Raw genomic sequence first — 13721 nt, forward strand, 5'->3', positions numbered from 1 at the left:
TTTCTTTTAACTTTTTACAGATTTTACATAATTAAATTAGTACTGGTTTATTTACAAAAGTAAATCGCGCGACAAGCTTTTACGATCATATAGATTATGTATAATGAGGTAATGTGTTGATAGATAACATTTAAAAGAAACACTTTATTTTATCCTTTTTAAATCGTTTAAATAAAAGCTTTTCCTAAAAAAGATGTTTTGCTTTTAATTTATTTATAAATATCTTCCTTCCTTCCTTATCTTAGTGCAAAAGGATGAGAGCCGATAGTTGAATACGAAACTTATTCAATATATCAGATGTCGCTGCTTTGAAGCGATGTTTAAATTAATTAAGTGTCTCTTACAAGACATTAAAATACTAAGCACCTAGAAGGCAGCTTTAAATATATATATTTTAGTTCCACTCTGTATCCCAAACATAGCAGGGTAGGAAGAGGGACCCTATTGTTGACACTTTCTTCGTTTCTTTTAAAACATTTCTGTTTTACACTTTCCGCCTAATTCGGAAGCCCCTGCGTGTTGAATGGCGGAACTCAACGCCGCACTTTGCCTCGACACTAAAGCGAAGAAAAGAAAATATAAATTTAAATAAATATTTTATATGATTTGTTCGTTTCATTGATAAAGTTGATTTGAATAAACATTTTAAATTTTTGAATTTTTTTTTTAATTTACTTGAGTGGGGATCGAACCCACAACCAGTCGCGTTTACAACGAAGTAAAACAAACAGGCTTAGTAATTAGATATTGTAGTAAAGGTGTTGTAGCGTTAGCTTGGCACCGACTTCAAAATTATAAAATTTTTGTAAAATTATTATTTACTTTTTAGTTTGTTGTTAGAAGTCGGTTTTTGTTTTTGTTAAAAAATAATTTTATAAGCGACTCAACTTTAACTTTTCGAAAATTTTAATGGAAAATCTTTTGAAAATTTTCAATATTTTCTGTTGAAACTCGTTTTTAACCGACTTCTGTAAGAAAAGGAGGTTATCAATTCGGCTGTATTTTTTTTATGTTTGTTACCTTTGACTGGGTGAACAGAGCGAGGAAATTAAAATATTAAATATTTCATTGCCCCGAGTGGGAATCGAACCAACCAATCGTCGCGTTTACAATCGCACGCTTGTGCTCCTACGCTACAACGCCCTCCTCTATTTATTTATTAATAAAATTTATTATGATCTCATTCATTCATATAAAACATATCATATTATACCTTAATAACAGAAAATAGCAGTTATTTTGGACGATTATTAATGTAATTATATATGAAATGTTTTCTGATATACATCCACGTCATGTTTATATGGTAAGTCGAATGAGGCAACTTTAGGCTTTCCTTATTAAGGCATTTTTTTTCATTACTTTTAGCATAGGCAAAGATACGTAGTGATATAGCACTAGGTTATCATTTTTAATTTAACACTCTTACAACAAAGTATTATATAATTTTTTTAGTAGGCAGAGAGAATTCTTCGTTCGTTCTCCGTGTTTCGCGTTATTTTGAGATATTATGTATTGTGAGACATTGTAGTCATTGGTAGGAACTTCCTTTATAAATGTGGTATAACATTAGTCTAAATAATTTGAAAATTGAATCGAAAATAATTAATTGAGAACCTCCTCCTTGTTTTGAAAGTCGGTTAACAATATAGATTTATCACAAACATATACAGATTTTTTATAAGTATAAGTATAGATGTAGACAGACAGACAGACAAGAAATCTAAAAAAAATAATTTTATGCTTTCTATTATTGTTTTTAAGTGGCCCTATATCCATTTCAGTCAAAAATTCTAAATGTACAAACAAAATATTTTTACTGTTTTATTATACATATATAAAGATTAAATGAAAGTATAGTGGTCACGTGTAGACCGAGGTGGCATTCGTCTACCCGTGACCACGGACTACTGTAAAGTGCTCGAAACGTCGGATTTTCCAAAATTATGTATTATCCAAAATAAACACAATTCATCCATCAGCCTTTTAAGGTCCACTGCTGGACATAGGCCTCCCCCAATGCTCGCCACTCCGTCCGGTCCTGCGCCCTTTGAATCCAGCGGGTTCCCGCTGTCTTTTTAAGGTCGTCGGTCCACCTGGTTGGAGGGCGGCCTATACTCCTTTTGCCGAGGCGTGGTCGCCATTCGAGGACCTTTCTTCCCCATCGGTTGTCGGTCCTCCTGACAATATGGCCTGCCCATTGCCACTTTAGCTTGCAAATTTTGAGAGCTACGTCGGTAACCTGCGTTTGTCTACGGATTTCATCATTTCGAATTCTGTCGCGTAGAGAAATACCAAGCATAGCTCTCTCCATCGCTCGCTGAGCGACTTTGAGCCTGTGGATAAGGCTTGCGGTGAAAGACCACGTCTCAGCGCCATACGTTAACACTGGCAACACACACTGATTGAACATTTTTGACTTCAGGCACTGAGGTATACTGGACGAGAAGATATTTTGCAGTTTCCCAAACGCTGCCCAGCCGAGTTGGATTCTACGAGTGACCTCTCTCTGAAAGTTGGACTTACCCATTCGGATCACTTGTCCCAGGTAGATGTACTCGTTAACAACTTCCAGAGGTACGCCTTCAACAACGACCGGTATGGGTGTTACATGGACGTTAGACATGATCTTTGTCTTGTCCATGTTCATCTTAAGACCCACCCGTTGTGAGGCGTTATGGAGGTCCCCTAGCATGGTACTGAGTTCCTCCAGAGACTCTGTCAAGATTACTATAACATCGGCAAATCGAAGGTGTGTTAAGTGTTCGCCATTGATGTTAATACCATGGCTGTTCCACTCCATCAGCTTAAACACGTCTTCCAGTGCAGCGTTAAACAGTTTCGGGGATATTACATCCCCCTGTCGTACTCCGCGCTGCAGTGGAATAGGTGCTGTTCTTCCGTCGCGGACACGGACTGACATCGTCGCGGCTTTGTAAACACACTTCAATACTTCGATGTATCGATAGTCAATCTGGCATCGTTGGAGAGATTCCAGTACCGCCCAGGTCTCGATAGAATCGAAGGCTTTCTCATAGTCCACATACGCAACACATAACGGCAGGTTATACTCCTCGGTCTTCTGTATGACCTGTCGCAGCGTATGTATGTGGTCCATGGTACTGTAGCTTTTTCGGAAACCGGCTTGTTCGGGAGGCTGGAAGTCGTCAAGTTTGCGCGCGATACGATTTGTAAGAACCTTCGAAAAAAGCTTATAAATGTGGCTCAAAAGCGCGATAGGTCTGTAGTTCTTCAAAAGAGCTCTATCGCCCTTTTTGAAGAACAACACCACCACGCTCCTACTCCAATCTTCCGGAACAGTTCCGCTACTGATGACGGTATCAAATAATTTTTGTAGCACCACTAGGAGGGGTTTACCTCCAGCTTTTAGTAGCTCTGCAGTAATACCGTCATCACCCGGTGCTTTGTTGTTCTTAAGCTGATTAAGGGCTCCTCTAATTTCGTACAGGCTGACGTCCGGAAGATCTTCGGTATAGCGTCGGGTCAATTTGGCTCTCTTGTCATTCACCAATTTGGGAACAAGAGGTTTCGAGGATTTATATAGGTGTCCGTAGTACCTCTCAATTTCTCTCTGAACTTCAGGCATAGACGAAACTATATCACCAGACCCCGTCTCCAATCTCGTTAACTGGCTTTGCCCGGTACTCAGATTTCTTGTGAACACCTTGGAGCCTTGGTTCCGCTCGATTATATTTATGACGCGCCTTGCATTATGAGCACGCAGATCACGTCGTCTGCTACAAGAGATCTGTTTATTGAGCTGCCTGTATTTAGACATTGAAGACGGGGACCGGATACACAGTTCACGCCTTTCCTTCATAAGACCAAGTGTATGGTCAGAGAGCTCCTGAGGTTTACCACCGGAGGGGGTCTTAAAGAACTTGGACCCTACCTCATGGACTATTTGTACCACCCTCGTGTTGACATCGTCCACAGACTTGCATAAATTTAGGGCCGTGAAACGATTTTGCAGCTCTAGCTGAAAGTTCTCAGAGCCATGGATTTGGACAGGTGTAGGTCGGAGTGTGGATTTCATCAAACGTGACCGTTCCAGCTTGATATTGATATTTAACGTGCCTCTTACCATCCGGTGATCGCTACCTGTTTTAACCCTATTGATCACTGAGACATCGTTAAATATGTGCCGTTTGTCTGTCAGGATGAAGTCTATCTCGCTTTTTGTGGAGCCACTAGGGCTTATCCAAGTCCACTTGCGCTGTGGCTTCTTTTTGAAGAAGGAATTCATCATAAAGAGATTCTCCTTCTCTAAGAAGCCAGCGAGCAAGCTGCCTCGGTGGTTCCGTTGCCCAAACCCAAAGGGCCCTACTTTCTGCTCGTCGCCGTCTCGCTTTCCCAATCTTGCGTTAAAATCCCCCATCACTACCGTGAAATGAGTCTTTGAGGCATGTATGGCTCTACTGACGTCCTCATACATAGCCTCAACCTCATCGTCTGGGTGTGTCGAGGTCGGAGCATATACCTGTATGACCTTCAGTGAATACCGTTCCGATATTCTGAGTATAAGGTACGCTACCCTTGCAGACACACTTTCGACTTGTGTCACGTTGTTGACGAGAGACTTGTGGACGAGAAACCCGACACCACCTTGGGACAGATTTTCGCCCTCCCGGTGATAGAACAAGTTACCAGACTTGAGAATTACCGTGCCCTCTCCCTGTCTTCGGACTTCGGATAGTCCTATGATGTTCCACTTTAACTTGCCTATCTCTTCTTCCAGCTCTTTTATTTTCTCGTCGGTTCTCAGGGTCCTGGTGTTGTATGTTGCCAGGTGCAGAGGTCGTTTTGATTTTTGACAGCCGGATTTCTGCCGGAGATTCTTAGCACCCCCTGCCCCGCCGTGACCAAGGCCGAATTGATTGATTAAACGCAATTAATCCGGTTAAAATAGTTTCAAGTACGTTTTCACTTCGCTATGTTTCTCCATTTCAAGGACATAAAAGAGTCGTCGTGGCTTAGCAGCGCGGTGTCTGACTGTAAACATGACAGTTGTGGATTAGGTATCCACTCGGGGGATTGTTATTTTTACTCTCCCGCTCTAACAACACAAAGCGGGGCGCTAGTACACCCACTCAACACGCAAATATCTCGAAAGTTGTGCGGTGCGTCGGGAGCAGAATGTTACTGGGTTCCCTCTGTTAAAAAAGCTAAAAAAAATATAAGACCATCTTACCGAAAAAATATTTTTATATAGCGGCACAATAATTTCCCATTCCCTGAAAGGGTGTGCGTTTACAGGCGGACACCACGCGCCGCGACGGGTTCAAATAAAACCCACACATTTACACAAATATTTCGTATTTTCTGAGAATCCCTCAAAGAAACGATACGAAATGAGTTTTACATGCTAAATGGTATTATAATTAACTTTTGGTTTTCTAGTTATAGCTAGCTACAAGGAAACTACTACTAGAAAACAAAATATAAATTTTTATAATTCATGAAGTGGCATTACCGTAATCGCGCTTCACACGCTATTATGAATAATATATAGTTACAAAAAATTAAAAAAACACGCTTTTCTACAAATGTAGTGTGACTGATGAATGTGCGGAGCTATGAATGGTTTTCTCTGTCTCTGAAGTGTTGTCTCCATCATTAAACCAGCGGTGGCAATGTTGAAAGTGAGGACCAGAATGTCCCAACATTAGGTTATATGCGACTATAAACGCGACAGGTACGCGATTTCTACTCTAGGACAGAAAATATTTAATATTTTCAATTCTTCGTTCTGGTAAAGAAGCAACACGTGGCGTTGAGTTCCGCCCTCAACACATACAGGCACAGTGAGCATGGGAACCCAATGTTTTAAGCTCCGTTCCCATTAAGAAACTTCCGTTCCCCACTTACCGCCGAATTCTGGAGGTATGACACTAGGTTCCCGGATTCCATCTGCCTGCCCTGCTATATGCGGGATACACTGCGTGCAGCTATAATTACATTGTAATCAATATTCAAGATATTCTACGCTAAGTTTACAATATACAAATACTTTTTTTAGGTTCTATTTTGTGCATCCTCATAATTTAATTGATACATTAACATTATATATAATATTGTTTCCTTCTCGCGAAACCCTGTATTTTTTTTGCCTCACATTGTATACCACATATAACAAAATAGGCATATTAAATCAATCACTGGGAAATGAAAATCAGTCAGTCAATTTGGGGTACCAAATGTGGATAGAATTCAACTAACGCGTTGTCAGTCAAACACTGACCCACTGCGCCACGATGGTCTGAGTAATAAGAAAAAACATAATTTTCTCAAAATAAACAACTTACTTCAAGTAATTAATTAGTCTATGCACGTAAGCTCAGTTAGAAATTAAATGTAACCTTGACTTAATTACATGGTTCGTCTGACTGCAAGCGCGATAGCTGTGGGTTCGATAACCACTCGGGGTTTTATTATTTTCATTTCCTCGCTCTGGTATCAAGATAAAGCGGGGCGTTGAGTGCCGCCTCTACGCACAATGTCTCGAAAATTGGACGGTAGAACCTCCATGGAACGGAGGTTCACGACGTGACACGTCTTCGTTCTTTGTCCTTTAATTGAATATTATTGTAAATTGAGAGATCACTTTGTCCTAAGCTCAGATTCCCTGCCACCTGTTGAGTTCAGGCCCATTAAATACAATAATAATTATTTTCAATTCCAGAAAGACAATATCTACTTAAACGAGGCCGATGTAGCGTAGTGGCGTAGAGTTTGACTGACATCTTAATGGATGTAGGTTCACTTAATCCTAACCTCAGGAAAAAATGCTTTTGTGTTGAGGTCTATTTGTATCGATCCCAACTGGAAGGAATTAATTATTTAAATTTTCATTTATTTGTTTTAATAAAAAGTTGAGTTCTGCCACTCAACACACAATGCCCCCAAAATTCGACGGAAAGTGGGGAACGGAGTGTGAGAGTATTAGTTAAGTAAGGTGTTTAAATCCATTATATAATATGCTTATTTACATATCTTCATTCAATTCTTACAGAACAAACGTTCCCAGAAAGCTCTAGTTCTAACGACTTGGACGAGCTTAAGTAATTTGTTGCTAAGCAATATATGTGCAGATGAAAATTCAAGTAGCTTTGAAACTGGAGGAATTTTAGTTTAATGTCAACATTTTATAGAACATTTAATTTATATTTATTTGTTTTGGTACTTTTCTAAATGTATACTTTTATACTACTATTATGAAGCTGGCGAGTTTGTTTGGTTGAACGAGCTCATCTCAGGAACTACCAAGTGTTCCAAGTGTACCAAGTTCCAAGTGGCGGGTTTGAGTTCCGCTACGTTTACTTTCTTTTCGTTTCTATATATTTTCGTTTTCTTAATATTCATGAGAAACACATACAAATAGCATATTAAACTTGTTGGTTCCTTAGTGACTAAAAGAAAATGTATAACAAATACGATTATTAGAGAACGGATTTTTAACTTATTTATTGACTCTATTATTATTTATTAATATAGTCATTTCTTCTCTCTGCTAACAAGGCGTGGCGTTAAGTTCCGCCTCTCAACATGCAACACTTTACATTTATTGTCCATCTAAACGAAATAGCAAGCTACGAGTATAAGCTCATTTTATGACATTGATCTTTGATATCTATTTATATAAACTGTTTCATGTCTATAGAACAAAATAGAAAAATTAAGTGGTGCGTGGGGAACGGAGTGTTTTACCACTATTTAAACGTTCCCTTTATATTTGCTATGCTATAACAAAAGCGAAAAAGAAAAAGCTGCACTCAAATCATCGTGACATTTCCGTTATCGTAGTAGTAGTTTTATTAGGTTATATGTTTCCTGTAAACTCTTGTGAATAGAAGAGATAGTGGATAAGTTTCATTATTTGATTTGTTAGAGTTCTGGTAAGATGTACTTCCGGTCTCAAGGTTAAAGCTTTTTATTTAAAAACTCTTTCAACTTTACTTGACGTTTTATATGGATAATTCTAAATATCTCGTAGAATAAAATAAAATACAAATACAAATTTTAATTATCAGAGCATTCGGATTGTTTATATGAGGTACCGCTTTGAGTCCCGCTATATTCCAATTTCTTTTTCTCATTCTCAAAGTGATCATTCCCCCATGTGACAACTATCGCCATCAATCCCACGTATCTAAATTGAGTTGCAAAATAAGCAATAAATATTTATTTGTGAATACAACAACCTGTTTCGCCCTTCATAGGATTGAAAAAGTTTTTGAAGGAAATTGATGTAATTTTTATTTGCACTTACGACACGATTTTTACGCATTATATTGTTATTAATGCTGTAATAGCAAGTACAAAAAATAATCATGTACTTTTTTTATATTACACAAAGTTGAAGAAATCGGTTGAAAACTAAAATACTCCAAGGGCTAGAACTCTAGCTGTAATGTAGTGTATGAATGTTAATATAAGTTTTCATTGCGGGATACATCGTGTAAAATATTAATAAATAATTTACATGTCAAAAAACTCAACTGTGTATACATTTTTTTTCTTTTGCTCATTTCTTTCGAAGAAAATGTTATTATATTATTACGATAGACTTTTAATGAAGTATGCAATTTGTAATTTGTCGAACGAATTATGTCTGTGGCGTATAGGTTCTCTCCGCGTAACGTGTTAGCTATGTATATATAGGAGAGACAGCGAGAATCTAAAAAAATACCCGTATATTTTTTAAACACTAAACTAGACACTTTGAAATCGCTTTGCGCTTTGCTTCACGCGATCGTGGCAATTATGCACAGTAAAAAATTACATAAAAAATAAATAATATAATGTCATTTTAGAATTATATGTAAATTCAAGAAACAGCATTTCGCAGAGCGCTATTATCCGCAACCAGTGGACACATAACATAAGGATCCTGGAACACATCACAAAAAGCTCATTAAAAAAAATACACAAACAATACAAAAATAAAAACAAATAAACAATACCAAAAAAACTAAAAACACACAAGCCAAATAATATCCATACAAAAACAAAATAAAAAACACATAAACACAACTTACCTCTAAACTCTATGCGCGCGAACTTATCACTGCTACGTTTCAGAACTTTGAACCGTTTCAAATTAACTATAAGAGACATCTGGATGCCCGAGAGCTCACTAGTTCATCACGAAAACTTATTAATCTATCCACCATGCGCTGAATGGTGGTTAGTCCCCGTTTTGACAAGACATGCGAGCGGTCTGAGCGCTGCCGGAGGAATGAAGGGTAAGCCCGGGCTTACCCCCCGAGGGGGTTTAGGCACCGCCCATAGCTGTCTCCCACAACCCCCACCCTTATATTTGTACATTGTTCTTTGTTACAGGAAACGGGGAAATTTTATGTATTTTTTTAGATTTTTCTTTTTTTAAATATTTTTTTTTTGCTTCACGCTATATCACTACCGCTAAAGTATCGCAGGGTAGAAAAAGGAAACGTAGTGTTAGAACATCCGTTTTCCATTACGTCTAATTTTCGAGATATTAAGTGTTCAATGGCGGGACTTAACACCGCTCTTTATCTTTGTCATAGCGCGGGGATGAGTTCCACTATTCAACGCAGTGATAAATATAATTCATTATCTCGTGACGGAACTAAACCCCGCATTTTTGCCTCGGCACCAGAGCGATGAAATGAAAATATTAAATATTGTATTCTCGAGTGGGGATCGAATGAAACAAAAATCATTGAATAACATTTTTATAATAATTATAAAAATGTTATTCTAAATTTTCTAATAGCAGAGTAGGTAGTGGCACATGTTTTGTGTTTCTCTTTATACAAATGAATGCCACTACTTTTCTAGTATTTATTACTACTCCACACATAGCGAGGTAGACAAAAGCAACACGGGAACCTAATGTTAAGACTTAAGACATTCCGTCCTACGCATTCTGCCGAATTTCGGCCAGAGCCACCAGAATGCGGGAATGAAAATATTAAATAATTCCTCTAGTGCGAAGCGAACCATCTTTAGCCGCTGCGACATGATAGCCTCAATACTTTTTTCTCTACCTAACCAAATTCGAAATAGAACTTACTTATTTTCATCTGATCCACGTATAATTGACAAGTTTCCAATGAATAAAAGACAAAAACTTCATGTTTATAGTTAAGTATAATTTTAAGTCGACTCGTCCAAATTGTCCAAAATAAAAAAAACCGAAAGAAAAACTAGATGGTGCTATGGTTACGTTTACTTTGAATGCGTAATGTGGCAAAAAACTGACCGCTCATTAGATATCAAGAGAAAAATACCTTACTTCTGTAGAAAATTTTTGAAGTGCATTCTCTGTTTCTACTTGTGGTATGAAATTATATTTAACTAACGAACACGCACAGCTTCGTCTGCTTAAGTGCAACACGTGTTCAATGAAATATTTTTTAAGTCTGAATTTCAAATGTTATAAAAATCGGTGGCGATTTAAAGATCTTTCCATTCAAACTATCAACCCCTATTTCATCCCTTTAGGGTTAAAAGGCTTTAAAATCCCTTCTTATTGGGTGTCCAGATGACGAAAACAAAAATCTGTCTAAATTTTTCGTTTAATGCGCTAAACCTAATTGCTATGTAAAATGTGATATATTAGATTTGTTGATTTCTAAAATTATGAATTTTAATATTTGATATCCGGCTGGTCGTGGGCCGTGGCGTAAGGGCACAAAGTGTGACTGTGTGTGTAAACGCGACTGGTTGTGGATTCGATTCCCACTCGAGGGAATGAAATATTTATTTAAAATTATTTATATTCCGCCACTCAGCACGCAATGCCTCGATAATTCAGCGGAAAGTGGGGAACGGAGTGTCTTAACACTATGTTCCCTCTGCCTAAGCTGATATATGCGTATATATATATACAGCGTTAAGCTGAAAGAAGAAAAAATGAAACAATAAATATTTATTTCTTTACAAATTAATTTACAATTTATATCTATTCCTAGAAGTCAAGAAATTTTAATCCTATAAAATGATTTAGATCGAACTCAAAGTAAGATGCGTACAATAAAGTAATCTACCTGTAGTTATACCTCGTTAGGATCGTGATTAAAATGGCTGCTGGCATTGAATGGGGCTGTACGTGTAATATTTAAACATGCACTTGTAGTGTAGGTTCAAATCAAATTGGTTTATTAAATGATTATTTTATCTTTTACCTCTTTATTGAAACTGTGTAGAGAGACTGGTTTAAAAAACTGTTAACTTGTTAAATTCATAATAATCATCTGTAATATGCCATAGCAAACGTGCTATGTAATGTATGTAACATTTAAAATGTAATTAAATAAAATAAATTATACTGACTGCAGTTTTCTTCACATCATCCAATACAGAAGACACCAGTTTATACTGAATACTTATATACAAATATCTAAAATACATTTGTCTATTCATATGCCCATAAAATACATTTCTCAATATAATGCATTGCATTCAAGTCCTTCCAATACCGAAATGCTTCAGTCCATCTAGTTCTATTTGGATTAAGGCCTTTCAAAGTAGGGGAGAGCGGGGCCAAAAGTTCCGATTTTTTTTTAACCTCAAATATTGCTACGAATACTTGATTTCAGTATTTATACAATATAATCAAAATCAACTTACATATCTAGACTTGCAATTAAAACAGTAATTTGGGGTATTCTTTGTAAGACTTTTTTGTTATGAATTTTTTTACGACTAAAGTCGGAAAGTAACAACTTACCCCGAGTTGGGGCAAGTTGTTAACAGACCGGGGTAAATTGTTACCATATTTTTTAAAGCTATTATTTGCAAAATAAAAAACAATAAATAATCGAACAAAGCCTGTTTATTTAAGGAATAACCAACAGTATCATTAATAATCACCAGACGCAAAAGCAAATCTTTTTTAACCGACTTCTGTAAGAAAAGGAGATTATCAATTCGACTGTTTCTTTTTTTATGTATGTTACTTCATAACTTTTGTTTAGGTGAAGCGATTTTGATGATTTTTTTTTATTTGAAAGGTAGTGCTTCCCATGTGGGAACTAATTTTTATTTGGTCTATTTTTGACAATGGTATCTATGAGAAAATCACATAAGTATTAAATTTGTATTGGTACGTGTGCGACAAAATGACGAATGACTCAATATCATGCCAACCGATTCTAATGATTCTTTTCTTATTTGAAAGGATACACTTCAAGGGTAGTTTGATGAAAGTTTGGTTAGGTTCTGATTATAAAATCCGGTCAAAATTGAGAAAATTTGTTTTTATTTTGGTAAATATTAATTATACTAGAATAGTTACAAGGGAAAAATTTGTTAAAATTATTGTCAGAAGTAAGATTTCCCATCGTTGCATTTCTTTTCAACCAACCTCATCAAAGAAGTTTTCATTTTCAACCGACTTCAAAAAAGGGAGAGGTTCCCAATTGGCCCGAATATTTTTTATGTATTTTCTTGTTAATATACCAAAATGTTAGTTTCCACAAAAATAATACCTAATTGAGTCAAGTTTTACATATCACAACAGATGCCACTCGTTACCAACCACTACCACCACAACCAACACTCGTTTAAGAAATATCCTTTTAAGGTTACTTATCACTTAATATCGTAAAAAGAATTAATTTTGAACGAAAAAAACCGAACCGAAAAACAACGGAACTAAAAAGTAAAAGATAATTTTACATAAAATAAAACTTATTTTGATTTTGTTAAACCAAAATAATAAACAAAAATTTTATACCTTTAGGTTTTCGCACTTAATATGTATATGTAATTCTTTGGTAACAGTTTTTATCTTATTCCTGCAATCTTTGAAAAATAAATCCGCTGCTTTTTGCATCAACTCATATGACACATAACCTCGAGTTGATTTCCGAGCATAAGTCCGCATGTTACTAAATTACATTATTTTTTAGTATGAAAAATTACAATATTTACATCCCATTATTGGTACAAATGAATTGGCGAAAGTTTTTCGTCACAACAACAGGTCACAACATGCCCCAAAAAAAGGGAACATCTAGCCCCAAAAACACGTGTTGAAAAAAAATTAAATATAAATAAGATATAGAAAACATAAATAATTTATAAATAGTGTTCCGAAATAGTAGGTAATATAATGTTAAAAAAACACTAACATATTCGAGGCTAATCGTTAAAATTTGTGAGATAGACCAAAAATATGAAATGCAAAAATATTTACAATCGTGCACCAACGACACCCGTGTGCTATTCCATTGGTTTCGGATGCCACTGGATTGTTCAATATGCTGGCCATGGGTGCGCTATCACATTGCATTTCACTATATGTTTACTAAATATTCCTATCACTTTTCTCCGCGAAATTATTTCCATCGGAACAACTTACCTCGGTAACTTTTAGCCCCGCTCTCCCCTACATAACGTATGATGAGAAATGAGATTCTGCCAGTCGAAAATTTTAGTTCAAGTTATAATTACAACGCTGTATCCCACACACAGCAGGTGGAGGGTAGGCAGAGCGGAACTAGTGTTAAGACACTCCGTTCCTCATTTTCTACTTGTACAAGAATGTTCGAGGTGCAGGAACTCAACGCCACGCTTTTCTTGTTACCAGAGTGGAGTAAAGCTTATAATTCATTCCTCGATTGGAAATTTACAGTCAAACACTGTGCCGCTGCGCATTACGGTCTTTATAAGCTTTAGTGCATAACATTAAGTATTTCAATGTAACCTTC

At 36.6% G+C, this 13721-nt stretch overlaps 1 protein-coding gene across 1 annotated transcript in view; it reads right to left on the minus strand.

Moving 5' to 3' along the window:
• Nucleotides 1-9240, minus strand: part of mfr (ferlin family C2 domain-containing myoferlin misfire) — a 71185-nt gene extending 61945 nt beyond the window's left edge. The window contains exon 1 of the mRNA XM_085205787.1: nucleotides 9060-9240. Coding sequence (XP_085061913.1) covers nucleotides 9060-9138 — 79 coding nt within the window. The 5' untranslated portion in view covers nucleotides 9139-9240. The remainder of the gene's footprint in view (nucleotides 1-9059) is intronic.
• Nucleotides 9241-13721: the final 4481 nt, after the last annotated feature.

The sequence above is a fragment of the Heliconius melpomene genome, chromosome 21, assembly GCF_056956725.1.
Source record: "Heliconius melpomene rosina isolate 202511_hmr_F chromosome 21, ASM5695672v1, whole genome shotgun sequence".
Classification (NCBI taxonomy): domain Eukaryota; kingdom Metazoa; phylum Arthropoda; class Insecta; order Lepidoptera; family Nymphalidae; genus Heliconius; species Heliconius melpomene.